Source organism: Martes martes (assembly GCF_963455335.1).
Source record: "Martes martes genome assembly, chromosome: 9".
Taxonomy (NCBI): domain Eukaryota; kingdom Metazoa; phylum Chordata; class Mammalia; order Carnivora; family Mustelidae; genus Martes; species Martes martes.
Genome location: NC_137896.1, coordinates 4,196,802 through 4,224,776, shown reverse-complemented (window position 1 = coordinate 4,224,776; position 27,975 = coordinate 4,196,802). Strand labels below are relative to the sequence as shown.

The window sequence follows — 27,975 nt, the reverse complement described above, 5'->3', positions numbered from 1 at the left end:
AAATGCCTCCTTTAGCCGTCAGCCTCCCTCATGGCATGGGTCCTCGTACCTGTGGATACCTCGTGGCCCAAGAAGTATGCAGACTCTACAGCCAGAGGACCCAGGTTCAAATCCCATTCCTGTCCCTCAGGGGCTGTGGATAATGCCCAGCTCCTTCCTCTGTGACACGGAGGCATCGGACCCACAGTCAGGGTCTCCAGGAAACGTGAAGAATGGTGGTGGTGCCTGGGAGGTGCTTAGGAAACGGGCTCTTCTGCACCATTTGGGGGGCTCCAGGCCATGAGCCCCAGGAGGCAGTGGATCCTCGGCCCCTGGCCTAGAGCCTGGCACACAGCAGACCCTCCCCAGGGCCTCACGGAGGGAATCGTGGCTGACGCGCAGTCACTTCCGATCTCCCTTTTGCTCAGTTGACTTCCCTGACCAAGTTCCCTTCGTGCCTGTGACAGGTTTGTTGATCTAAACCAGGGGTCACCAAACTTCTTCTGTAAAGGGTCAGGTAATAAGTATTTTTGTTTGGGTGCGTGGGCTGGTCTCTAGTGCTAAAGCAACCAGAGACAATAAGTAAATGGGGTGAGGTGGGGCATAGTTGTGTGCCAATAAAACTTTATTTACAAAACAGGCGGTGGGCCAGACCTGGCCACCAGGATCGCTTCTGCTGGTGGTAAAGCAAGCACATGGGGTTGGGCACAAAGGGAAGCTGAATGACTCCTAGATCCACGGCCGTAGCCGGGTTTGGGGGCAGGGGAGCTTCTGAGACTGCATTGAGGGCGCAGACAGGGGGGCGGCTGGGTGAGTTCTAGGGGGAAACAGCGGGCAGGGCCCCCTTCACACGCTGCTGTGAACTCTCGTAGTAGTTTTCATAGCAAGACGGATGGAGCGAAAGAAATATGTTCTTACCCAGCACGAAAACAGTTCCCTTTTCTTTTCTTCCAATCTTTCTGATTATGTTAAGGAGAAAGTCTCTGTTGGAGCTAACGTGTCTGTAACACCAACCTCCCTTCTCTCCCAGAGAAAACGGACTCAGGACCCAGGCCAGGCAACGAATCTAGTGAGAATCTAATTATGTTGTTTTGTCTTCATTGACTTTCTTTTTTACAGTTACCTCCTATTTATGTCAGGTGGCTCTGCCCTCCCTCTCCGGGATGATACTACGCTTCCTTTAAAAATAATTACAGTATGCTGGGAACCTGGGTGGCTCAGTGGGTTAAGGCCTCTGCTTTCGGCTCGGGTCATGATCCCAGGGTCCTGGGATCGAGTCCCACATCGGGCTCTCTGCTCAACAGGGAGCCTGCTTCCTTCTCTCTCTCTGCCTGCCTCTCTGCCTACTTGTGATCTCTGTCTGTCAAATAAATAAATAAAATCTTTAAAAAAAATAATTACAGTACACTGTAAATGTGTACAGTTTACTGTTTACCAATTATGCCTCAATAAAGCTGGAAAAATAAATGAATATATTTAGGTAAACAAAAACAAGCTGGTGTAAAGAAAAATGGTAAAGATTTGCCAGTACAGGAGGTCCTTGAAGACGGAGGGAGGTGACACACACGTGAGGGGAGAGCCATAGTCCTGTCCTCACCTGCGTTTCAGACAGGGCCGGGGGCAAGAGATTTGCCTAACGGGACAGAGCAGGTCACAGTGAATGGCCTCAGTGGGCCCCAGACTCTGGATCATTCCCTGCATTGCCTCCAGGAAGCAGCAAAGCCTGTCTGGAGAACATGAGGAGGAACTTTCTAGGAAGACAGTTCTAGAAGTTTCTAGAAGAACTGTCCTGGAACGCTGTTGTCTCAGGGCAGAAGCAGCCTGCACCCAGTTCTGACCTTCCCCACAGCCCAGTTCTGTCTTGGGGTGACCCAACCAGTGGCGCCTGGATCTCACCTGGACTGTGGAGTCAGGATGGGGACAGAGCCTGGGAACGCATCCAAAGTGGCTTAGTAGTGCTCACGTCCCCTCCCTCCACCCAGAGTGCTAACAGATGTTTGGCAGTTGAGTTTCTCCCTGACCCCAGGAGGTACATGGAGGACGTGGAGAGGCCAGTCCCTGACTGCGGAACAGGACTGGCCCCAAGGGCGTGGCGGGGGAGGAAAGGATGTACTAGGTGTGGAGGAGGCCATGGCCGCCCTTCTCCCTCTCCCAGGAGGGAGGACTTAGACAGCTGTTGTCGCGTCTGTGCCCCACGGAGGAGGGTTAGAGCACAAATCCCACTGCCCAGAGCAGCAAACAGGGCCTCTGAAATGTCAGGCAAGCCTGTCCGGTTAGGAAGAAAATTCGACGGACAAGCAGGATGCCTGGGCCCTCTCCACCCTCTCCTCTCCCTTGTCCTGTCTCAGGACCTTTGCGCAAGCCTCTCCCTCTGCCTGGCTCCTCCCCTGGGTCTCTGGATGGCTGATTCTTCTTTCAGCTCTCAGTGGAACGTTGGCACCTCTGAGAAGCCCCCCTGGGATGCTGGTTCTCACATCTGTGGTTCCATGTCCTTCGTGGCAGAGCTCAGCACCGTCTTAGGTTCACCACACTTACTTCTGGGTCCGCACGTCTGCTGCCTGTCCCCACAGTGGCTCCCCCGTACCTAGTGGGCACTCAGTAAGTACTGGAGCCTGGGTGCTCAGTATGTCACGCACACGGATTTCATCCATGGCCGCGTGTGGCTGGGACACGTTCCGCCCACCAGGCTTGCGCTGGGGAGCGGGGGTCAGTAGAGCCACACGTTTGGCAGGTAGCAGGCCTCTTGGACAACTGGTTGAGTTGGGCCGTGTGGACACTGAGGCCCCGAGGGGGTGCAGTCTCCCTGCCCGGGGGCCTGTGATCAGGGTGACCTCAGGGTCTTACCCGGTAGAGACCCAGGGCCCGTCGAGGCGTGGGGGCAGCAGCACAGTGACGGGGGCTCTGCTGGGCGCGGGCTGTTGGCAGCGGGGTTCCCAGTGTAGACGGCTACCCCTGGAGGTCCCAGTCGCCTCTGTGGTGTGGGCTGTAAAGCAGACAGACAGGAGTTAGGGGTCCTGACGCGGTCCAGAAACTCTGCCTGCCCTCCCGAGCCATCCTGGGCCACAGTGGGGTCGGAGGCCAGCCGGGGTCTGCCGTCACCTGCACGGTGGCCCTGCCCTGGGGCATCCAGCTCCGCCTCAGCCACACCCGAGTCAGGGTGCCTGGGTCAGCACCTGGAGTCGTCACCCGCATCTCCACCGTGGAGGGGGACAACCCCAGGCTCCTGAGCTGCTGTGTGGCCAGGCACTGGCACGTGGTGGCTGAAGGACTCCGCACTCCGGGACAAGGGGCCCTCTAGACTCAACCCAAGGTGCTGGGGCAGTGGGACTCCCCCCGCTCTGCCACCGTCCGCACCGCCCCGAAGAACCCAGGTTCTCCTTGACCTCTGCCCCGTGGCCAGAACCGCCACCAGCCTCTGGAGGCCGCTCGTGGAATGGCCCCTCCTTGGTGCCAGGCCCGTGTGCTGCCCACCTGCGCACCACGGGTCCCAGGCCCTCACCTGGCCCTTAGCAGGTGCCCGGGAAGTGCGCGGCGGGCAGCGGGGCTGATGCGTGCAGCTGTCGGGGGGGCCGGGGAGGAATCGGAGGCTCAGGGAGGACGGCCGTGAGCAGCCGGGGCCTCACACCCTCCTGAGTGACCCCACATGTGCTCATCTTATGGAGACAGGCCAGGCGTGGCCTTGGGACTGCGCCCAGTCTCTTCTATGTGATGTCCCAAGGCGAGAGCACCAGGGCCTTCAGCTGCTAAAGAGCAGCGATTTCCCCAGAAACCGTCATCTCCACTCAGAGGGCTGGGCTTGACAGAGCGCAGATGGCGGGATGTGTGGGAAGCCTGGCGGCCAGCGAGGTCGGAATATTACAGCGACAGGCTGTGCTGAGGGCGGCCTCGACCCGCTGGCCGGCCCCTGCAGCAGGCCTGCCAGAGGCACTTCCTCCCGCTGAGCCTGCGGGCCAAGTGCTTGGGGGCCGGCTCGGGGACACAGGCCCAGAGGGGCCCCGGGGGGGGTGCCCGGGAAGGCTTGTGGGCTGCATGGAGAAGCACGTGACAGGTACACTCTGCCCCCTTCTCCACCGCGCACGGCGGCTTCCTGGCGCCACCAGAGAAGGCCTGGGGAGGCCTGAGGTCCCCACACTGTCCCCCGGCAGCTGTCTGATGGGGCGGGTGGCCCCGGACAGCTTCTCCGGAAAATGAGGCAGAGTAGATCCCTCCCCTCCTGGAGGCCTGGGGGCTCCTGTGGAGATTCGTGGGGTCCCCAGAGACCCCCAGACGCAGAGAAAGCGCAGGTGGGACGTGCCGCAGCAGTGACGGCAGCCACTGTTTCTGTTAACCGTGTATCCATCCCACGGGTTTTCGCGGCTGCCTCATCTTCGCGACGACCCTCGGAGACGGGCGTGAGCATTCGCTTCCTTTTTGGGGCAGAGAGACAACCTGGGGGAACCCAGATGCTGCTCAGATGGGACAAAGGACAAAACTCAGATGGTCAGACCGGCCTGACGTTTCCACTGTCGGCCATCGTCCATCACAGCCGGGGGGAAGGGGCTTTTTTCAAGACTTGGGGGGGATGAATTTGCTGAATGAATGAATGAGCAGGCAGACATGCTGGTGCAGCTCAGGGTCCTTGCTGTATTCCTGCTGTGTCCTCCCTGGTTTTAACCAGCCAAATGGGAGAAACGAAAACCACCGCCCAGTCAGCCGGGGCTGACCTGGCCCCAGACGACACCTTGGCCACTCTGCACGGGGAGCACGTGGCAAGGGGAGTCTTGAGAAAGAAGCTCGCGGGTAGTTCCGCAGTATCTTGGGCACATCTCATTTCTTGAGGACCAGAAGCAGGACCTCGTGGCGTGTGGGCAGGCACTGATCGGGCCAGATGGCCAGCATGGCCCTGTCAGGGAACCCGAGCCGGGGCCGCCTCCGAGTCAGCTTCTCCAACCTTCTCGTGCTCCTGCAAGCTCCCTCTTCGGGAGACACGGGGTCCCCTGGATTCAGTTCTGCGGGTTCATGTGAACATCATCAGTGTCAAGGAAACCTATCCGAACGTTTTGATTTGGGGAATGTTGATTCGGAGAAGCAGAGGGAAGAAAGGGACCAAAGGGGTCAGTGTTACTTGCCTGGTTGGAAGATCGAGCTTGTATCTCAGAAAAAAAGAGCAAACGGGCCCTGAAAATTATATTGACATTGTTTCCACAAAGCTCTGTTTCTTGAGGAAATGTTTTCTGTTGAAAGCAAAACAGGCCTTTCCCCCCATGTACTCCCTGAAGCACCGAGAAGAGATGGCCCTAGATGTTGCTTTTTTGCTGTGAATTCTCAGACGGCATGTTCCTGCGGAGGGTGTTTTAGTCTAGACGGCATGTTCCTGCGGAGGGTGTTTTAGTCTGTCTTGTTTTTCAGTGAGAAATTAGGATTTAATGAAGTCAGGAGACGACACGAAATCTCGCTGTATCCACAACAGACACACAAAACGCAAAACACAACTGGAGGCCTTTGTGGAAAGACCAGAGCGGAGCCGGCCTTGGCCTCTTGGCCGTTTGCAGAGCTTCAATTTAAAGGTTGCAAAAATTAAATTAACCAGTTACAAATGAACCGGGGCAAGTTGTTCTGTTGTAGCTTTTGAAGTAGCTTTTTTATTTTTTTCTTTCTCTCCCCTTTTCCTGCCCCCGCTCCATTGGCTCCCCCCTCCCCCGCCCCAAACAGTCTCCCCTAAAGGAACATCTGAAAGCAGATGGTACTGGAGGCCAATTGCACAACTTTTCACAGGGACCTGTTAGACTGAGTTCAATGCACGGGCCAAATTGATTTTTATCAACCATGGATTTTTAATTAACAGCGGTGTCCACTTACCGCCATCCATTATTTACTGTTTACCCACTAATTAAAAATTATGCTGCTTTTGCACTCGTAAGAACAGGGACATTTGAAATTAGATAGCCTCGTTCAAATTACCTGCAGAATTACATCCAGAGCGCCCAACTGCTCAGAGCGAGCTTCTGGGGTTTAAAATATGATCTGCTCCAACCTTTACGTGTTACCGTGAGTCAGAATGCCAGAGACAGCCCACACAGGCCCGCACCGTAGGGAGCCTGCCTGGGATCTTAAGGGGGAAGGATGCTTGATTTTCTCGACTGAGCGCAGGCACCCAGCGGAGACCGTCTCCAGATCAGCGGCTGTCTGCTGAGTCCTTGTAGCAATCCCAGAGGGCGCAGCCTGTCTGCGCATTCCATGTGCCCATCATGTCTGTGGATCAGCTGGCGTGGTCTCGCTACTACCCAGGGCGTGGGTTCTGTCCATTCTGCAGATGAGGAAACAGGTTCAGAGAGTGGAGAGACTTGGCTGGTGTCACTTACGCCAGGCAGACGCTTCTTATCCAATTAAAAAATAAATTTTGGCGAAGTACACGTAACGTACAACTCATCATTTTAACCCTTGGAAAGCCTACAAGTTAAAATTCAGTAGCATTTAGGCCATTCCCTAGGCCGTGCAGCTGTTACCACTGTCTGGTTCCAGAATGTTCTTATCACCCCAAAAGGAGGCTCTGTACGCATCGGTGGTCACTCTCCATTCTCTCCTCTCAAACCCCAGCAACCACTAATCTGCTTTCTGTCCCCGTGGATGGGCCTATTCTGGGTTTTTCCTAGAAATGGCATTACAAATAGGTGCCCTCCTCATATCTAGCCTTCGGAGCACTTCTGTTTGGTGGATGTGGCGATCCTCATTTTAGAGATGAAAATGCAGGCTCAGAAAGGTTCACACCCCACTCCATTATGCGTGTTTTCTTCAAAGGTCACGACAAATATGGGGCCGAGTGAAAAGGGGAGGAGGTGGGGAAGAGACACGGGGTGTGTAGGCAGCAAAACATTAGGTCTTTGGAGGTCATTCTTTTGGGGACAAAAAGCAACAGAAAAGCAGTCATATCTCCTATCCTAATTGGCTTGTGCTGGGGTCCCAGGAGGTGAGCCCGGTGATTCGGGGGCGGTGGCGAGCACTCAGCCGGCTGGTTTTGCACTGATTTCAGAGGGTGTTAAAAAGCAGCCACAGTTCCCATAGCCAACTTGGGCTGCACGGTCCACATTGCCGAGGACAAGACTGAATTTTAAAAGGGGCTTGGTCTGTGCTTGATTTGAAAATATTAAAGAATGCTTTACGTGAATAATCCCTAATGAGTAAATGCATAAGTGACTCCTCCATAGCCCAAGGGGGACACAGAACGAGGGGGGAAGGGCGTGAGGCTCACTCTGCACCCCAACCATGCAGAAGGGCAGTGGCTGTGTGTCCTAGAGCAGCTCTTTCAAAAGACCACCAATGGGGTGACCTAAACAGCACAACTTCATTCTGTCAGAGCCGGCAGACCGGAGGTCTGAAACCAAGGTGTGGGCAGGGCCACGCTCTCCTGAGGCCGTAGGGGAGGATTGTTCTGGCGTCTTCTGGCTTCTGATGGTTCCAGCCATTCCTTGGCTTGGAGACGCGTCGCTCCGGGTTCCGCCTCCATCGACACATGGACTTCTTTCCAGCATCATCCGACACATCCCATCATATTTCTTCATGGGGTGTTCCTAGGGAAGGACAGGGATGAAACTTTCCTGCCTCAGGGCTGTTGTGCATGCTGTTCCTTGGGCAGAGCACTGTTCCTCTGCTTAGTGCTGCGTTCTCCCTCTGTGCGGAGGTCTGAGGATAAGTGGCAGCCCCCAGCAGGTGGACACCGGACACTCCCTTCTGCTATTCTCTGCTCCCTTTTTGTTCTGTGTGGCACTCGTTGCGGCTGACAATTATTTTTTTGCTTTCTGCCTTTTATGTACTTTTATTTTTTGACTTTTCCATTTGAAATAATTTCAGATTACGAAAATGTTGCAAAAGTAATAGAAAGTTCTAGCAAACTTCATCCAGTTCCCCAAATGTCACTATCACCCACAGACATGGTACTTGGTCAAAACTAGGACATTGACATTGGTAAGGTGTTACTAAGTAGTCTACATGTCCTAGGCAAGTTTCACCAACTCCTCCATGAGTTTCTCCTTTTTGGTGTAGGGTCCAGTTCAGGATCACACATCACATTTATTTTTCACGTCTCTAGTCTCCTTTAACCAAGAACTTCCTTGGTCTTTGTCTTTTACAACCTTGAAAACTTTTGAAGACCTCTGGCCTGTATTTTGTAGTGTGTTTCTCAACTTGGGCTTGTCTGATGTTTCTTTATGATTCAATTCAGCTTTTGCAGTTTTGGTAAGAATGCCATAGAGGTGATGTGTGACTCTCAGGACAACATCTCAGGAAGCACACGGTCTCACTTTGTCCCAATACTGGTGATGTTCACTTTGGTTAGTTGCTTTAGGAGGTGTCTGCCACGTTTCTCCACACTGTTAAATTACTACATTTCTCTTTGTAATTAATAATTATCTTATGGGGATAGACTTAGATAATGTAAATGGCTTATTTTTCATTATACGTTCCCCCCACTAATTTTAGCATCTGTTGATGACCATGGATGATTCTTGCCTACAACAATTATTCCTGCAGTGTTTTCCAAACGGGCGTTCCCGAGTTCCATCATCTCGTCTGAATGTACTGATTGGAATTGTGCTCTAAGGAAGCACTTTCTTTTCTCCCATGCATCTCTTTGTTTAATTGTTATTTGCATTAGTATGAACCCAGATATATATATTTTATAGGTTACAACCCATTGCTATCATCTGTTCATGTTGTTGCTGAGTTGTCCCTGACTTGGTCTTTAGGCGATCATCCAACTTAGCTCTTATGTAACTTTCTACATGACCTTGTCATTTTTGTGAGCACTTCCTTATTTTCTGGTACTGAAAGACCTTCTAGACTCATTGCTCTGGAATCAACCATTTCTTCAAGGAGTCCTGGTTCTTTTTTTTTTTTTTTTTTTGGTGGATGGTGTTTAGAAACCAAGATCTGGGTGCTAGGTGTGCTCACTGCTGCTGGGGTGTCGCTCTAGTTTCCTCAATTTTTTCCTTCCTTCCTTCCTTCCTTCCTCCTTCCTTCCTTCCTTCCTTCCTTCCTACTTCCCTTCCTTCCTTCCCCTCTCTCTGCCTTTCTTTCTTTTCTTTTTTCTTTCTTTCCCTTTCCTTTCTTTTCCTTCCTTCCTTCCCTCTCTCCCTCTCTTTCTTTTCTTTCTTCTCTTTCCCTTTCCTCTTTTCTTCCTTCCTTTCTTTCATTGTCTTTCCACTAATCTGCCTGTTCATGAGGATAGGTCTTTATCTCTCTTGCTTTCTGCTGATTCTTCAGCACCTAGCATAGTGCCTGATGGATGCTCAATTCATATTTTTTGTCATGGCATGAAAACACTTAGAACAACGCCTGTACATAGTAAGTGCTCAATAAACATTAGGTATAATTGCACCTTTAGTTGAATGAATGAATGAATGAATGACTTGTGCACCAGAAGACTGATGCATGTGAGCTCCTTGTTGACACTTCTCCCACCCTTTGGGCTTTCTCCTCTTAAAAATCAGCTCGTAATCTCCATTATGTGTGTGGCCATTAGAGTCAGGCTTGAAATGGAAACAGAGAAAGAGAAGGCTTATAGTTGTTGGGATAACTAACAATCTGGCTAAGTGTGAAAGGAGTTCCCAGCAGGCTGGGGATCTTGGATGAACCAAGAAAATAGAGAAGAAAGAGAAGTAGGTGGAGATATAAGTGTGGGCATTGAATTCTGGTGATAGCTTTGAGGACAGGCTGGATCCAGCACCAGGACCTGATGCTAGGTGCTTTGCTCGAAAGCCTTTTTTGAACCTTAGAACCCACCCTAGCTAAACCAGGACCCTGCTGTGGTTGCACACCCCAGGGAAGGCTCCATCCAGCTCCTGGCACTGTTCAATAGAAACAGAATGGAAGTCACAAATGTGAGCCGTGTATGGGATTTTACATTTTCTAGTAGCCACGTTAAAACAGCTAAAAGGTAACAGGTGAGATTAATTTTAATGATATTTTGTTCAGCCCCAAATATTGTGTTTTAACATGCAATAAGTATGAAAACTATTAAGATATATGCCTTTTCTTCATAAAAGACTTGGAAATGAGGTATGTTTTGACAGTCTTGACACAACTCAATTTAGACTGACTGTGTTTCAGGGGCTCGGGGCCACATGCGGCTCGGGGCCACATGCTGGTGGCCGCCGTCCTAGGTGGCCTAGCTCTGGCTCAGGCATGGAATGTGTGTGCCCCCACTTTGTGGTACTGGAGCTTTTCAAGCTGGTTTCTGAAGACCACTGGCATCTGAGGGGGGAGCAGAGGGGAAACCCAGTGAGTGGAGCTCTAGCCCCACCCCCAGCTTTAGCCCAAGTAGCCCCTGGTTTATATAGTGGGATGCTGATTAAAAGATCTGCTTTGGGGGGGGGGAAAAGTGTTCTCTTGCTTAAAAAAAAAAAAGTCTGAAATCCTCTGGTTTATTTCAAAATCCTCAGCTTGAGGTAATTCACCTAGAATGTTTGGACTTGGAAGCTTACGCACATTTTAAATGAAAATCCCCCCCAGAAAAGAACCTCTCTTGATTAGAGGTGACTGCCCTTTACAGACTGAGATGTGCTGGTGTGTAACGGTGCGCGCCGGCAGTTTGGCTAACAAGCTTCGGAAACCGGCTGTTGAAATGGTGGCCATCGCTGTGTTGTGCTTTCCAATGAAGTCATTGCACAAAAGGCACGCAGAGTTTCCATTTAAACTCCCCCGAGAAGACTACAGATCGCCATGCTACGACAGTACCAGGCAATCGCAAAAATATGAAGACAAACTCGGAATCCTAAGGAGTCTAAACTTTCTTTTTGGTGGGGATGGCTGCTCTTCAGATCCCTTCTATGTCCCTCATTTGGCCATAACTGAAACTCATCATCCATCTAATTCGAGGCTTTCGTGTTCAAGGCCGAGTGCTGGGGCGGGTGGAGAGATGGGCTTGCGTTCTTGGGAAACGCAGAGATGGTGTGAGCTAGACAAAGTCTCCACCGTCCACTCCCCGCAGCGTCCTGGACCCCGAAGCGTGCCCTCCTTTGCTGGCGGAGCTGGGAGAGTGGAAAGTTGCCCCGGGGGATAGCGGATTCCCAGCTGGTGGGAAGGAAGAGGGCATCAGAGTCAGATGTCAGTTGTTGAAAGGCTGGTGAAGGGTCGAGCTTGGTTTGCCCCCGTTTACCCAGTTCTCCGTGAAAAGTCCCCGGTCAGGCGCAACCACGGACGGGGTGGGTGGAAAAAGGTGGGTCTCACTCGGTGCCGCCTGGAGAAGGTGATTGCTTTACGTTGGTTTCCAAAATTGGAAACATTTCATATGGAGAGCGGCTGGTTACACAGCCATCCCACCACCCCACCACCCCCCCAGCCTGTGTTGAGCATTTTCTGCGGAGGGAAAAGGAAACGTGCAGCTCCCGGGATGGGAAAGGAATGGGGGGGTTTGGGAGACGAGTCTCGCCCACCAGGCCTGGCTCATCAGCCACTGTTTTTTTGTTTGTTTGTTTAGGAATGTTCCAGAACAAAACCGGTTCACATCAAAACTCTCCCTCGGCCCCATGATAATGCTAATAATTACTGCGCGTTCTGGCTGGGACTTCCACCCAAATGAAGACTGGGAAAGCCCAGCCAAAGCCCACCAGTTACCAAATAGCCAAGGCATTAGGGTGATTGATGGAAGGTTTTGCCTTTTCACCCAGATGTTCTGGTGTCTTGGAGACAAGGCCTCGTCAGCTCAACTCTAGCGCCTGTGTTCCCAGATCTGCACGCTGGCCCTCCGATGTTCATAATTCATGCCGAATCCAGTCAGCGCTGTCCACTGATAGCAGCGTTCCGTCCTGTGCTTTGAGGAGGGGGCGAGGGGTGTGGGGGCTTGGACGGACAGCGCGTGGGCTTCCCCAGGCCTTCTGAGTGTGCCTGGGCCAGATGCCCCGGTGTCTGCCATGAGGGCGTAAGTTACAAGTCAGGATTTGCTCCACAGAACGTGTGTCTCGAAAGTCTCCCTTGTTTGCCCTCTTGGCAGAAGACTGAAGCTTTCATTGTTCTACAGAACAGGAATTTGGTAAGATAATCACAATGTTTTGACATATTCAGTAAGAAGGAAGACGTGTGTGTCATCGCGATGAAGACTCTGGAAAAAAGTCAAGGAAAAGGGATCTTCGGGCCGCGCGTTGAGGAGCTCAACTCTCCAATGGGGCCTTGGGAGCTGGTTCTCCACCAGTTCTTCCCTGGAGGGGCCAAGAACGTTCTTGTCCCACGGAAATGTTAGGTCTTGAAGAGAGAAGGATGGAGTTTGGTGGTTTCTATTGAGCGTCTTTGGGCCTGAGAACTCCTGGGAGATGTGGGGGGTCCCGGGGAGCAACCCGGCGTTGGGGGAAGTACACCACTTACTGGGCTGTTCGTGGGAGTCTCCACAAGGGGGCCCTCTTGAGCTTTGGTTGGGGTGGTTGGGTGCCCTGGGTGCGACGGAGAACCACCTCCTCCAGCGCCGGCCTCCAGCCCCGGGCCACCAAGGCTTCCTCATGCACCCTGACATGGGCGAAGAGCGAGCCCATGGAAGGCCAGCTCTGGGCCCCATGCTTTCTCCCATGGGCCATCGTTTCTGCTCCCATAGAGAACATATTTGGAGACTGAAGGACATGGGTAATGGGGTCACCTAGCCTTGCCTCCTTTCAAAGAAGTTTGCAGCACAGAACAGAAACTCCAATGGGAACCACAAGAAAGAGCATCTAGGAAGCTTCATAAACAATGAAACAAAACATCCTGCCTCCTCGAGCCTTTCCCTAAAGATGCAGGTGGGGGAGGGGAACCTTTGGGTCCGTGGCGACAGGAAGCACGGAGATTTTAAATGCAGGAAAATTATTGTAATTTCACAAATCAATTTTTCTTACATTGCGTTGAGATTAAGTTCGTGGTCTCTTCCATACGTTGAAAATAACGAATTTCCCTAGAGAGCAATTTTGTGGGAAAACCTACATCATGTTTCGAAAAACCCATTTTGTTAGGAGTTACCAGATTTTATTTTAAGAGAAATGGTAATATTTAATTATGGCATTATTTTACCGTCTACAAAATTAATGTGCTTTCAGAGTTTCAGGAGAAAAGCCTGCTGTAAGTCCAAACCCTATTTTTAAATTACCATACAAATAGAATCCCAAAGACGCAAATATTGGCTTAAGTGTTGCAGACGAGGTCCAGGAAAATGCGCTGGTTCCTAAATGTTAAATAAACAGGCTTGTAATTCTTGCTTTCCCCTGTGACCCTGGGCCAGGGCAGTCTCACACCACTGGGGAGACACACACAGCTCACAGCGGGGACGCAGTCGGTGCGCAGGGGACGGTCACCACGGATTCGTCATCCATGTCCTGCGACCGTCCCGGGAATGAACCCACATTTCTGTAAAGCTCTAAAGTCTGCAAAACCTGCATTTACTTCTCCGATCGGTTGTGCTAACGAGTCTTTGGGGCTTGGAACTGTGATCGCCCCATCTTCCAGATGGGGAAACAGAGGCACGGGGAAGGAGAGTCTGAGAATGTTACCTAGGTCAGTGGGTGGAAAGTCCCAAACTCCAAACCAGGTCTGTTACCTGTCCCTCCTGGCTTCCGTCAACCTCCCTGCAGCCCCTGGTCCTCCTCCCCATTTATTGAACACCTACTGTGTGCCTGGCCCCCACTGTAGCAAAGATGCTTCTACAGCGGCTCAGGGTCTGCTATTCCGAGCAGGGCGATCAATAGAACCTTGGAGATGTTCTGCCCGATGCTGATCCCCTTTGCTGATGGGAGATACAAGGACGGGCCTCCAGGAGGGGCCTCACCGCCCACATGCTCCTTGAGAGCCTTGCAGGGCGAGGAGCTGCTTGACAGGTGGACGAGAGCCGTAATGGGCACTCGGGCTGAGGCTGCGAAGGTGGCAGGGAGGTGTGAAGCAGCAGACAGGCTGAGGGAGACGTAATTAGTCCCTGTGACGTAAGGGCACAGGGCAAGGGCTGTCGGGGGAATGAGGGGGAGGCAGGCAGCTCTGGGAGCGATGCGGGGGGCCCTGTGAGCCACTTTGGGGATTCTGGAGTGTTCCTCAAACAGAGGGAGCCATGCAGGGGGCTGAGGTCAGGTGGGCATTCTGAAAGACAGTGCTTTCCAAGGACTCTGTGCCTACCTGGGGAGACACTGGCTGAGATTTGGGGGGAGCACGCTGGACAACTTGCATCTGATTAGTGACATGTCCCCATTTTGATTCGGTTCGATAACTGACACACGCGGCCAGGGATTTTGTTAGCACGAGGCTAACGCATACAGGGTTAGGTTGTTTTTTCTGAAATAAGTGAAAATGAGTTACTTGCTTTAGAGAGGAACGGCGACCCAATTATGGACAGTAGCGGTCAGATGTGGCCAAATTGTCATGGTGGCATATGGTGATAGGTGGGGGCCAAGGCTCAAAGGCTTCCTGACCTGTGTTGAGGATGATCGTGTGTGTGTGTGTGTGGGGGTGCGAGGTGGGGAAGGAAGGGCTCGAGCCCGTGAGTGACCACCTCAAATCCCAGGCCCTGAGGCCGGGCCGGGACAGGCAGCGTGGAAAGGCCAGCGCTGCTGAGATGTGGGGTGAGGGCAGGGGAGAGGTGTTGTGGGTGTGTGGGTTTGCAGCCTGGAGCCTGGAGGGGATGGTGGGGCCACTCTCCAGACTGAGGCCTGGGGAGCTCTGTTGCTGGGCTGTGCTGTTTGAGGAGGGACTGGGACATCCAGGAGGAGGCAGCCCTTCCCCGGGGCCTCACTGGGGCCGCCCACCTGTCCGTGATGCGCACACGGGGCAAGAGTGGAAGTCGGCCAGGGGCAGCGGCCCCAAGGGAAGGACCAGCTGGGGCCCAAGGAGGGCCAGCCAGAGAGGGGCACAAGTGCTGGGCGCAGGTTCTTTAAAAGTAGGGTTGCAGCTAAAACACAAGACGCACGCTTAACATTTGATTTCTGGGTACATAACGCAACACTTTTTAGTTGTAGAGTATCTCTGATATCACACTGATGAGTGTAGGCGTTTGCAGGAGAGACACACAAAACCAGAGGGATAGAGAGATTGTGTTTTATGACTTAATTATTATTTTTATATAAAATCTTTTATGACATACACAGGGCAAGAAAAAAATGAATCAGAAGATACAGAAGGGCATGAAGGTGATGCAAAAGCTCACCCACATTTGCCTCAGCCACAGTGTATTGCCATTAACCTGCTGGCACGCAGTCCCCTTCAGACTCCGGAGGCTGGGCGGCAGGGAGAGGCAGAGCGTGGGGACTGTGGTACCTTTTGAACTTCTGTCTCTGTAACAATGCCCGGCCCGTGGCAGGCACACAATATGTTTCTGCTGAATGAATGGATAAATCTCTCTCAACTTTTTTTCTTTTATACACAGATACGTGCATTAATTCCATTATTATTTACAAAAATGGGACTGTTATATGCATATTATTTGAAATCTATGTTTTTAACTTCATAATAGATTTTAGAAATCTTTGAGGAAGGTGGGCATTTTAGGACCGGAGGGACTCAGGCATATTCACTGTTTTCAGGGGAGGAACTGGAGGAAATAATGAAGTGCCATGAGCAGAAGATGTAATAACCAAGAGAAGCAGGTTCCCTAATCAAGAAGAGTCCAATAAAAACAGGCTAAACTCTTCAAACAAAAGCAATACGTGGCTTGCAGTGGAATTTTCAAAATGTATAAAAAGGTATAAAATGAAAAGCGAAAGTTGCTTTCTACCCCGAAGCCCTGGTTGCTTTCTCCAACGTGAATCATTTTAAATTTCTTGTGCATTCTCCCAGAAAATGGTTTCATGCCGATCTCTGCATATAAATGTATATGTTTTTTATTTGGCTATTAAAATTTTTTTATGAATGCAATCTTTCTATACACATCGTTCTGCATTTTGCTTTTTACACTTAAATTATCAGGGCTATCTTTGCATCATAGACATACCCCTCTGTGGAAAGGTAAGAGTATTCCTTTACATAGATGAACCTTGATTTAGCTAGCCAGTCCTCTGCAGATGGTCATTTAGATTGTAGTGTGTTTTTTTGGTTGGTTTGTCTGTTGCTATTATCACATATGACAGTATGTTGGACATCGTTTTAATGTTTTAACATATCTGGCATACATTTTACATGTGTCCTTTGGAGAAATTCCTAACAAAGAAATTGCACATTCAATATTCTACTAGATTGGACCAAACGGTCCTCCAAAAATGCTATTTCAACTTAGCCTCCACCAATGGTATAGAGAGAATTTGGCCACCCTGGGTATGATCAAAATTTTCACTTTCTGCTATCTCGCATATGGACGATGGAAGAGAAATTACAAGTTAATGAACATTTGTGGCTAATCGCACATTCTTGTGCCTGAAAATAAACGAGGGACACAAGTTAATAAGCAGATACTCCAGTAACTTGGATTTCCACCCCGCTGTTTATTCTCACTGCCACCACTCTGGGTCAAGCCACTATCATCTCTCGCCTGAAAACCTGACAGTTGCCCTCACCATTCTCCCAGCATCTGCTCCGCCCCCTGTAATCCTTTCTCCATGCAGCAGCAAGTGCAATCTTTACAAAATGTAGGTCAGCCTCCTGTTTCTTCAGTGTGGCTCTCTGCCTCTTCTGAAGACACCCTCACTGTGCACAAGTAGATTTGAGGTAACATATAATTTTTCAGAAAGTAGGGAAGCCCCTGAGATCCCCGGCCCCCAAACAGAGCTGAAGTGGGACCAATGGAGCCCGTTCTGAGGGTGAATGTCAAAGTCAGCATTGCTTATGGTGAGAACCAGGGGGCAAACCAGAGGTTACAGCGGTCCCCAATTACTGCCACCCCTTGGCTCCTGGGAGATGCAAATACGAATGTTCTCTTGAGAAAAGCATGATCACTTTTTCCAAGAGTTCCCATGGGTTAAGACCAAACAAACGTGACTTCCCAATTAAAGATCACCAAATACACAAGTAAATAGCTCACTACAGACTAAGAGTTAGCATAAAGAAAAAACTTACATCCCAAGAGCAGCAAATATTGGAATCCCTATCACAGAAAAAAAGAAAAGTATTATGAGATGTTTCATAAACTAAAACATAGAAAGAAAAAAATGAGCAACAAACATGAGCCTATAAAAAACGACTAAGCAGATTTGGAAAGAGAGTCAAATAGAACCTTAAGAAATAAAAAATATAATTATTGATACAAAAACTTAGTGGCTGGATCACAGAGCAGGTTAGACACGGTTGAAAAGGGAGTTAGTGAACTGGAAAATAGATGTAAAGAAATTACCCAAAATTCAGGAAAGAAAGAGAGGGGACTGAAAACTTAGGAAAGGCGGTGGAGAGACATAACAGCTGTAGGGGGAAAGTCTAATGTCTCCCAGAAGGAGAGAAAAGGCAGCTTAGCAGAGAAGCAGCAGGTGGAGAAACAAGGTCTGAAATTTTTCCAGAAGTGATCAAGGACACCAAAAACCACGGGTGCCAGGAAGAACAGTGAGTACCAAGCAAGATTAGTAAAAATAAATCGACCTTTGAAACTCTAGAACACTAAGAGTAAAAAGAGGAGAAAAGACCCATCAGCCTAGATTTGTGCACCCAGCAAAATAACCTTTCAAGAATAAGGATAAAACAAAGGCATCTTCGACTAAACAGTACCAAGCATGGTAGGTACCAAGAGGACCACTGCCTTAATAACCTTTTATGCAAGGGAACTGAAGAAGGAAGGTCTGATTTTTAGAAAGATTCAATGAACAAAGAATTTGAAAATATTGTAAATCCACACACACACAAAACAAGTAAACTAATAATCTAATTTTGTGGGGTCAACCCCCCCCCAAAAGAACTACCAGACATGACTAAAATATTGGAAAACAGCAGTACATTATTTTGGAGAGGAATATTTAGGGTTAGTGTTCTAAATTCTTTGTGTTATCAGAAAACAGTGAAGATATTAAGTGTTGAGGTATTAAAATTTCAGAGGGAGCCAATAAATAATAGAAATACCATATAACTTCTAAACCAGAAGAAGAGGAAAAAAGTAATAGGAACAAACACAACCCAACTCATTTTTTAAATAAATATATGTCACGTGTGTGTGTGTGTGTATGTGTGTGTACATACACACACATATGACAAGAAAGGAGGAAAAAAGCATCAAAGCAGAATTTGTAGAAAATAAGAAGAGAATAGAAACAAATCTGACTTACTTGCCAGTTAGCAGACATTATCAAATTGGATTTTCAGAACTCCTGCTCTATGTTATTTACATTCCTGAAGCATAAGGACCCAAAAAGGTTGAAAGTAAAGTGAGTGAAAGCCACTTACTTACTAATACTAAATAAAAGGAAACTGAATTCAGATAAAACAGGATAGACTATAAAAAGCATTATTAAGGACAGAAGCCACTCCACAAATGGTTCAATTTCCCAGGAAGATATGATCATAAAGCAGCATGAAAATATACAAAGCAAAAATTGCTATAGACATACAGAACTATTGACAAATCCATCATCCTGATGGAAGATTACATGGCACAATGTTTTCAATTATTTATAGGGCAAACAGACCAAAGTTATTAACATGCAGGAGATTTAAAAGCACAATGAACAAATCAAATTCATTTTACATGTGTGTGTACATGCACAAACGGGCATGTGTGCATACGTGTATGTATTGTGTAAGTATCTCTGTGTATAAAACCGTGCTCAACAATGAAAGAATGCACATTCTTTCCAAGCACACGTGCAGTATTTATAAAAACTGATCCTGTAGTCTGTCAAAGAATAAGTCAGCAAATTCAAATAATTGGTATCACACAGGCATAATTCCTGATCACAATGCAACTAAATTAAAAATCAGAAAGTAAAACATTTGAAAAATTCTATGTGTCTGCAAGCTAAAACACTTCTTCTTCCCGCCCCCCACCCCCGCCAAGATTTATTTAGTTATTTTAGAGAAAGAGAGCAAGTGGTGGTGGGGGGGTGGCAGAGAGTCTTAATCAGACTCCACGCTGAGCGCCAGAGTCCAACGCGGGGCTCGATCTCACAACCCTGAGATGGCAACCTGAACCACACTTGATCTTAGCCAAAAGGCCGAGAAGCGATGGCAACCCGAACCAAAACCAAGAGTCAGACGCTTAGCACACTGTGCCACCCGCATGCCCCCCAAAACATTTCTAAAACACCCAGTTATCAATGAATACATCAACATAAAAAATATAGTTTAAAAAGAGAGCTTACAGAGCTTACAGAGCTTACAGTGAAAATTGAAAATAGTGCCTACCTAAATTTGTGGAGGGCAGGAAAAACAAGACTTTCAGGCGTATAAAATAAAGGCTTATAAGCGTATATTTAAAAGAGGAAGGCCTGAAAATTAAAGATACTTATCCAATTTAAAGTTAGAACCAGGGGGCAGCTGGGTGGCTCAGGTCATGATATCAGGGTTCTGGGATCAAGCCCCACATCGGGCTCTCTGCTCCACAAGCAAGGAGCCTGCTTCTCCATCTCTCTCTGCCTGCCTCTCTGCCTACTGATCTCTCTCTATCAAATAAATCAACAAAATCTTTAAAAAAAAAAAAGTTAGAACCAGAAAAATAGAATAAGCCCAAATAAGGTAAAAGGAAAGAGATTAAAAAAAAAAAAAAAGCTGACATTAATAAAAGAATAAACAAGGCCCAAGTTGGTTCTCTGAAATCCTTAATAAATTAGATAAATCTCTGGTAAGACTTAACAAAAAGAGAAAGAAAGAAAAGAACAGAACAATGGTGGGTGGGAGAGACGAGAAGAGAAATAAAATCGGGAATGAAAGGAGACATAACTACAGGTCCAGCAGAAAGATTTTTGTGAAAAGAAGCTTATGATTCAGCTGCCGGTGAATAGGTTCATGACTGAGAAATTGAGCACTGATTTGAAATCGTCCCCTCCCCCAAATAAACAGAAAACAAAACAGAACACAAAACAAAAGGAAATGAGCCAAAAAACCCAGGCCAGAGTGTTTCTACATGAGTTCTACTAAACTTTATTACATAAACTCTTGCAGCGAAGTAGAAAAAGAGAGGACGCCTCACCTCCTGCGTGAGTCCTTTGTACGGAGGGCAGGGCCCAAAGTTTATTCAATTTGGGAAACACTCTTCAGAAAAAAGGGCAAATGTATACAAACAGCAAATAAAAGTAGATATTGACTTAGAAGGAGAAAAATAGCACAAGAAATTACAAAGTTTATAAAGTTGGAAGAGACCACAAACATTACAACAGCCAGGAAAACAGCACACGGTCTTTATCAATCAAACTGCGCTTCCTTCCAACACTTTTGGGATCATATCATCTTTGGTCACCTCTTCGTATGACAAAGATTTTGTACTTTCATTTTCTATGGCAAGAGTAGAAAGGTCATTCAGGCTTTCTGCTGTCTTTGTTGACTGAAACGATTTTTGGTTATTGATAGTTTAGAAACCTTTTTTTTTTTTAGCCTCATGAACTCACTGTTAGAGGTCATACATTTTGCGGGGTGTTATCAAAGTTTGGAAATCTCTACCAAATTTCTGTCACACACGAGCTATGTGATGCAAAGTACTTTGCATACGCTCCCTCTGGATCTCTGTGTTTCACGCCTTATCTCTACACCACCTGCATGGTTTTGGTGACCGGTGCCAGAGGACAGATCCAAATGGAGGGTCCTTCATGACAGTAGCTCCTACTTCCTACCGAGAGGCAAGAGTACTCCTGAAGCCAGTCCCACACAGGCTCAGATAACAATAATTAACTACACAGAGAAATGGCTGCAAAGCCCATGAACATATTCCACTGAGTAAAAGGATTCCCAACTCAACTTCTCCTTAAGCTGGATCCCCGAAGCGCCTGTGGTCACTGCAACACTTCACAGCAAGAGGCAGGGATGGAAGGAAGTCAGCGTGGACAGAGCCCTCAAGGAGCAGGAAGAGAACGTCTTCTAACTGGCTAATGTTAAAATAGTTTCCATTTTCAAAGTCTGCAGACCCTGGTGTCCCTGTGAACACGTGGCTAGGGCTCCTGCCTCTTTCCAGGTTTGGGAAAGGACCCTGAAGCCTTTTGAAGACAGTGTGCGGAAGGAAAATTAAGGATGTGATGAGAAAGGAACGTTATGAGACAACCTCATTTTGGGACGTGGTTGCGAAAATCCCAAATAAAATATTACCAAGAGGAATGCAGTAGTATATAAAAAAAATCAGGCATTATGTCTATGTTGGGTCCATCCCAATGATGCAGACGTATTTAAAGCTAGGACAATCTGTCAGTGTCATTCACATTCACGGATTACAAGAGAAAAACCATATGATCTACTATTCATAGATGCAGAAAAAGCATTTGATAAAATCCCATACCCAGTCACAATTTAAAAAACTCTTATCAGGGGCACCTGGGTGGCTCAGTGGGTTGGGCCTCTGCCTTCGGCTCAGGTCATGATCTCAGGGTCCTGGGATCGAGCCCCGCATCTGGCTCTCTGCTCAGCAGGAAGCCTGCTTCCTCCCTCTCTCTCTGCCTGCCTCTCTGCCTGCTTGTGATCTCTGTCTGTCAAATGAATAAATAAAATCTTAAAAAAAAAACCTCTTATCAAAAGAGAAATAGTTTTGAAATTTCCTTATGCTGATTAAGGGCCTTACTAAAAAAATGTATACATTAAATGACATTTCTTAATGGGGAAATACTGAACTTTTGAGATCAGAAACAAGAAAAGATGCCACCAGTTAGTTCCAACATTTACTGAAGGTCCTAGGAGTGAGGGGGGAAAAAGGCATGAGGATAAGAAAAGGAATAAAGTGATCACTATTTGTAGATGACATAATTATCTTTGCACAGAACTCAACATCTACAGAAAAATGGAAACAATGTGAGTGTTTAGCAAGATGACTGGATAAAAGAAATCAATGTAAAAAAATCAATTATATTCTATAACAGCAACAAATAGTTGGAGGGAAAAGACACCACTTACAACAGTAGTAAAAAATAGAATGTACCTAGGAATACATCTCATAAAAGTAAGAAAGACACATTTGGGGAAAATTATAAAATTGTATTGTGAGACAATAAAGATATAAAAAATGAAGTGACATATTAATGGATAGGAAGTATCAAAAGATGTCTCTGTTCTCTTCTGATCCACAGACACTCATTCAAGTAAAAAATCCCATTTTTTTAGGATCTTGACAAGGTGGTTATAAAATTTATATGAAAGAGCCAAGTTGCCAAAAATTGAAAAAAAAACAGGATATGGGGGCACACTGTATCAGAGATCAGGATTTATTGAGAACTTGAGTAATTATAACATTGTATGTTCTGTGAAGAGATAAATCGGCCAATAGAATAGAGAACCCAGACACTGACTCATGAAATTTATGAGCTTGATATAGGATGGGACTCCTGATCAGTGGGGAAGAGATATCTAGCCAACAATCAGGCCCAGGACAATGGTTATCCATGCAGAGAATGAAAAGACATCAGAGCCCTTCCTCACACCATACCCGCAAGTCAATTTCCAGTGGATGAAAGACTTAAATGTAAATGCAAAACACTAAAACTTTTAGAAGAAAATGTGAAAGAATATGCTTAGGACCTCAAAGTAGCAAAGGATTTCTGAAACAAAATGCAAAGAGTGTTAATGCTGAAAGATAAGATAAATATGATGACATTAAAATTAGGAACTTCAGTGACTCAAAAGACACCGTAAAGGGAATGAAGGAGGAAAGCCACAAACCGGGAGAAGATGTTTGCCACACAATAACCAGCAAAGAATTAATATACAGAATATGTAAAGAAGTCCTACAAATCTTAAGGAAAAGACAAACAATACAATAGAAAAATAAGCATAATGCACAAGCCAGTATTTCACAGAAGAGGAAAAGAAATAGTAAATAAAGCCGTGTAGAGACATTCAGGCCCATTAATAGTCAGGGCCATGCAAATTAAGACCCAACAAAGTAACATTTTATACTCATTAGATTAGCAAGAATTATAAATTCCAAAAATAGCAAGTGTAGCTGGAGATTGGTGGGAGCCCTGCCAGGGGGAGCGTAAATTGGAATAATTACTTTGTAAAGCAACCCTTGTAAATCAACTTTATAAAAAGTTTACAATGTGAGATCTGTGGCTTACAAGCGGTTTCTGTGACTCGCAGTTAGAAATATGTTCAACATTAACACCCACTAGGCTGCCCACGAATGCACACTCATGCACATACACACGTGCACATGCATATAACGGAAATAGACATTTTAGGAAACAACGCCGGCTCTCACTATTAGCTCTCTACTCTGCAGCATTCTCTTCTCCTTCATTGAAGAAAACCCACTGGGGACCCCCGCCAGTGTGACTTCCTAACCCATCAATAAATCACCACTCTGATTGTATAATTCTTGCACACGTGTTCTGCACATGTGTTCCCCACCCGGTCACCTCACGAGTCCAGGAGTGTTTGTAACAAACTTGCTTCTAAGAGCCGAACACCTGAAACAAATAGAATGTTTGTTGACCCAAGAACTGAGGAATAACTGGTAGCTGCCTTATATACTGGAGAATTAGACAGCAGGGAAAAATGGATACACTGTGCCCACACCCAACCACACCCACATCCTAGGAACATTCTAGAAACATAGTAGGAGTGACAAAAGTGTGCAGAATAACAAACACATGCCGGTCCCAATAGCTCTGAGATCGTTTAACAACAAGCAGTAGCTAAAAAATATACGCAGGGCGCACCTGTCCTGAGGAGGCAGGGAAAGGACAAACACAAGGAAGGAAAGGTGACGGGCGGATAGTCACTGGCCACGTCCTGGTTCATCGTGTGAGAAGTGGGATCGTGGCAACGCGTTGTATATTTCAGAGGACACAGAATCTTGCTCTTACCGAGTATTGGAAAATAAAAACGTACATACAATCGAGCTGCTCGCCTAGTTAAAACTCTTCCCATTTGTAAGTCCTACAAAATCCAGTCTTTGCCCGGGAGTCCTCTCATCGTCTTCTTCTGGAGCTCTGTGCATCGTGCACACTGACCTCCTGTGATTTTTTTTTAAATCACGCCCGGTGCGATGTGCTGAATGTTTGTGCCCTCCCCAAATCCGTAGGCTCAAGCCTTGCTCCCCCAGTGTGATGGCATGTGTGGGTGGGGCCTTGGGGAGATAGGAAGTTTAGATGTGGTCATGGGGATGGATCCCCCATGATGGGATTAGTGCCCTTGCAAGAATAGCAAGACGCCCACGTGAGGACACAGCAAGAAGGTGAATCAGCAAGTGGGCTCTGACCAGAGAACTTTCTGGCGCCTGCATCTTGGGCCTGCTAGGCTCCCAAACTTCGAGAACTCTATGTTTAAGCCTTTCTGTCTATGGTGTTTTCTGTAGCAACCTGAAATGACTGACACACCCATCTTGTACTCACCCCAGGGCCTTTGCACTTGGCACTGTCCCAGGGATGCTGTTTTTGGGTCTTCTGGCTCATTCTCATCCTCCTTCAGCTCAAGGGTCACCTCTTTGGTGAGAACTTACCCATGACCCTATCTCGAGTTGGGTCTTCTGGTGCCCCTAGGGTCTGCTCCTCCCTCCCCCTTCCCCAGCAGGGGACAACGGGAGTACTGGTCACTACCTTCCCGGCACTGACCACTGTTAGTGCAGGTCAGGGCACTTCTGATCGTGGGCCTCTTCAGGGGACTGTGAGCTTGGGGAGGGCTGGGATGTCTCTGTCTCACTCGCCTTGTCACCTGCCAAGCCTGGTGCCACGTCTGCCGGAGTCTCACAGTGAACACGGCTGCCGGAACCAGCCACCTGGTTTTTGGGGCCCAGTGCATATTTGAAAACACGGGGCGCATATTCAGAAACTAAGGAATTTCAGGACAGTGATAGCAGAGCTTTAAACCCAGCGTGGGGCCCTTCTCAGCATGGGACTCTGTGGGCCCACCCAAGCCCCATGCCCACGAGGCCGGCACTCTTGCTGTTAAGTGTAGGAAGACCTGAAGCCTTAGCACAGCGTGGGGCCTCGGGTGACCTAAGCGTGAACAGGCCTGAACTCGCTGCCGATGGCTGGCTTCTCTGAGGGGAGCCGGCGGGGGTCTCCCTGCTTGCCAAGTCCGGCACGCACCGCTGTTCCTCCTCCCTGTGCCTGAGGCTCCTCGAAGGCAAGGACCGTGGCTGTTGGGCCCCGTGGCTGGAGCCCAGGCTGGGTCAGCCAAAGCTAGCTTGGAATCCAGCGCATGCGGCCTCGTGTGAGATGCCCGTGCTTTGCCCCAGGAAGGCTCACTGTCCTCATCTGTTCAGTGGGTTCAAAGCTTGCTGTGGGGAAAGAGGTCACATGGGGGAGGGGCTTCCCATGCTGACTGTAGGGAAAGCCTCGGCCCGTGTGTGTGTGTGTGTGTGTGTGTGTGTGTGTGTGTGTGTGTCTGTGGTGGGGGTTCCCGTGCCGCACAGAAGGAGAAAGGCACAGGCCCCTTGCTCTGGGCGGGGGTGTGACATCCTAGTCACCGCTGCCTCTTGGCACTCAGCTGGCTCGTGGGTGCCAGGACCCCCAGTTCAAAGGTCACTGCTCGCGTGACTGTGGGCACCTGGCTCCCCTGTTCCCTCATCCCGAGCCTGGGGCTAATGCAGCCACATCACTCATTCCTGGAGCCGGGAGTGCAGACCACATGACAGAGGGCGGCGGAGAGCTGCTCACTCTTTATGACTATGTTTACGAGCAGATGAGGGCAAGGGGCATTTCTATTCAGTCCCGCTTCCCTCAAGGTTAATGAGTTCAGGTTGGTTTTCTGCATCCTGAAAAGGAATTTTAGCGCGTGCGATTACTGCTTTTAGTCAGCCACAACCTGAGCCCGGCTCCGGGCCGGCCGTGGGAGGCCACGAAGGGGGATAAAACACAGTGGCACAGAGGGGCTCCCAGCCCTGCTTGGAAGCCAAACACCAGAGGAATCGTGGCTGGGCAGTGGGCCGGGGGGGGGGGCGGGTGGGTGATGATGCCATGGGGTGGGGCCTGGGCCTGTCCTCCACGTGGTGGGGAAGCAGGGCCCACGTGCAGATGCCCCACTGGGGGACCGCGTGGGAGCCCGACTGGCCCCGCAGGTGTCTGTGGGGACAGGTGTTGTTCAAATAATCTCACAGATCAAACGTAACGACAAACCTGGCGAGAACGTGCAGATAAGAGCGGTTCCTTTGAGGAAGGCAAGCCAGCGAGGGCTCCTGTTTGGGGCCCCGGGAAGGGCCTTTGGGGTGTGACCCATGAGGAGTAAGTCAGGGCTGCCTAGGTGGGGCCCAGCGTGATGGGGGAAACAGCACATGCAAAGACCCCAAGGAGGGGCCGAGCCCGCACCTGCACGGCCAAGGAGGAGAAAGAGTGGCCGTGGCCGGAGCCCCGTCTGCAGTGGGAGGGTGGACCGTGAGGCTCACGCATGGGGGCAGTTTGGACTTTATCCAGAGGCATCAAAAGCCCTGGGAGGGCGTGGGGAGCCGAGGCAGCCCAGGAAGCCTGAGCCTACAGAGGGAGGGTACAGACAGGAGAGCCCTGGGGGGCTTTCTGGTGGGGGAGGCCTGGGCTGGTCATGGAAGAAAGGGGGTGTCAGTAGTAAGACTCTGGTCTACTGTGAAGTGGAAAAAATAAAAAAGGTTACCCAAACTCCGTGAAACAGAAAAGCCACTATTCGAATTTGCATGCACGTATTAGAACGCCAGAGCGAGCAGACCTGGCCATGAGATCCCCTGTAGATCGACGTTGGGGAGGGGGTCTGCGCAGAGGCCACAAGGCCAGCTGCGGGGGTGGGGGCTGTGGGCCACTGCATGGGCTGGGTGGGGGACGGCTTGGGAACCCCTCGAGCTGAGAGCCCTGGAGGCAGAGCGGGTTTCGGGGTGACGGTGATTGTGGTTTGAGGAGTTGAGTCTGAGCTGTCTGGGGGCCCCCAGTGTGCCTGAGGGGTGGAGGCCTGAGGGGCAGGTACGGGCCCGAGTCTGGCCCAGGGACTGACTTCTCTTTGAGTCTCCAGGGAGGCCCACCGGGGTGGGGTCCACCGGGAAGGTCCGAGGAACGGACTGGGAAGGACGCGCCCGAGCCCTTCTTTTTCCAAGGCCAGTCTGGGCAACGTGGGTGTCCGTTTGAGCAGGAGGAGCCGGGGGCGGACATGCCCTGAGGCCACTGCCAGTATGGGTGGGCACCTACGCCTGGCCAGGGTGACCGAGGAGCTGAGACTTGGAATTACTAATAAACTTTAAATTTAGCAGAGTTCCAGATTTACTGAAAAGTTGGGAAGACAGTGCAGAGCCCTCATACCTCCCCTGCTTCCTGACTAGTACCGTCTTCCATCATATTAATACCTCATCATTAACTGAAGTTTATTCTTCATTCAGATTTCCTTAGTTCTTGCCTCGCGCCCCCTTTTTAAACAGGATTTTACATTTAATTTAAATGTGAACATTAAAATTCAGTAGAGTGATGGGAGAACGTACGTCCTGGGGCCCCTTGGGTAGGTGCCTGTCCTTTTCAACTGTGAACTGTATGAAACCGAAATACAGATCAAGGCTTTCTGATGGAAATCTTGCGTCTGAAACGGTACGTGCCGTGAGGGGTAAACTGCACGCCAGGGTTTGAAGACTCACTGTGAAAAACGAATGTGAGCCAGCTCAGTAATTCTACAATATTGATTCCATGTCGAAATAACAATATTTTGGCTCTGTTGGGTTAAAGAAAATGTTGAATTAAAAATATAATTAACCATGAATTAAAATAACATAGTTAAAGAATTTCGTCTCATTCTGTTTACCCTTTAAAAAAGTGCCAGCCAGACCGGTTAAAATTGCCTACGTGGCCAGTGTTCGGTGCCCGCTGGCCACTCTGCTTTAAGGGGCAGCGGCCCGCAAGAGACAGATGCGCAGGAGCGAAACCACAAGGAAGCGGGGCTGTCGGAGCAGATGATGGGAGCTGGGTGGGCCTCCTGGCGCTTGTGGGGGCCTCCGGAAACAGGGAGGGAGGAGGAGGGCAGGGCATGCTCAGAAGGAGCCCCGTGGAGGCGGTGGGGATGGCATCGGTCTGGCGAACCCCGGGAGAGGGCCCGGGA

At 49.0% G+C, this 27,975-nt stretch overlaps 1 protein-coding gene across 1 annotated transcript in view; it reads right to left on the bottom strand.

Annotated features, from left to right (window-relative positions):
* Positions 1-27,975, bottom strand: part of APCDD1L (APC down-regulated 1 like) — a gene marked incomplete at both ends in the record, with an annotated part of 49,597 nt that overhangs the window by 6,206 nt on the left and 15,416 nt on the right. Inside the window, one exon of the mRNA XM_080814364.1 lies at positions 2,824-2,962. Coding sequence (XP_080670490.1) covers positions 2,824-2,962 — 139 coding nt within the window. The remainder of the gene's footprint in view (positions 1-2,823; positions 2,963-27,975) is intronic.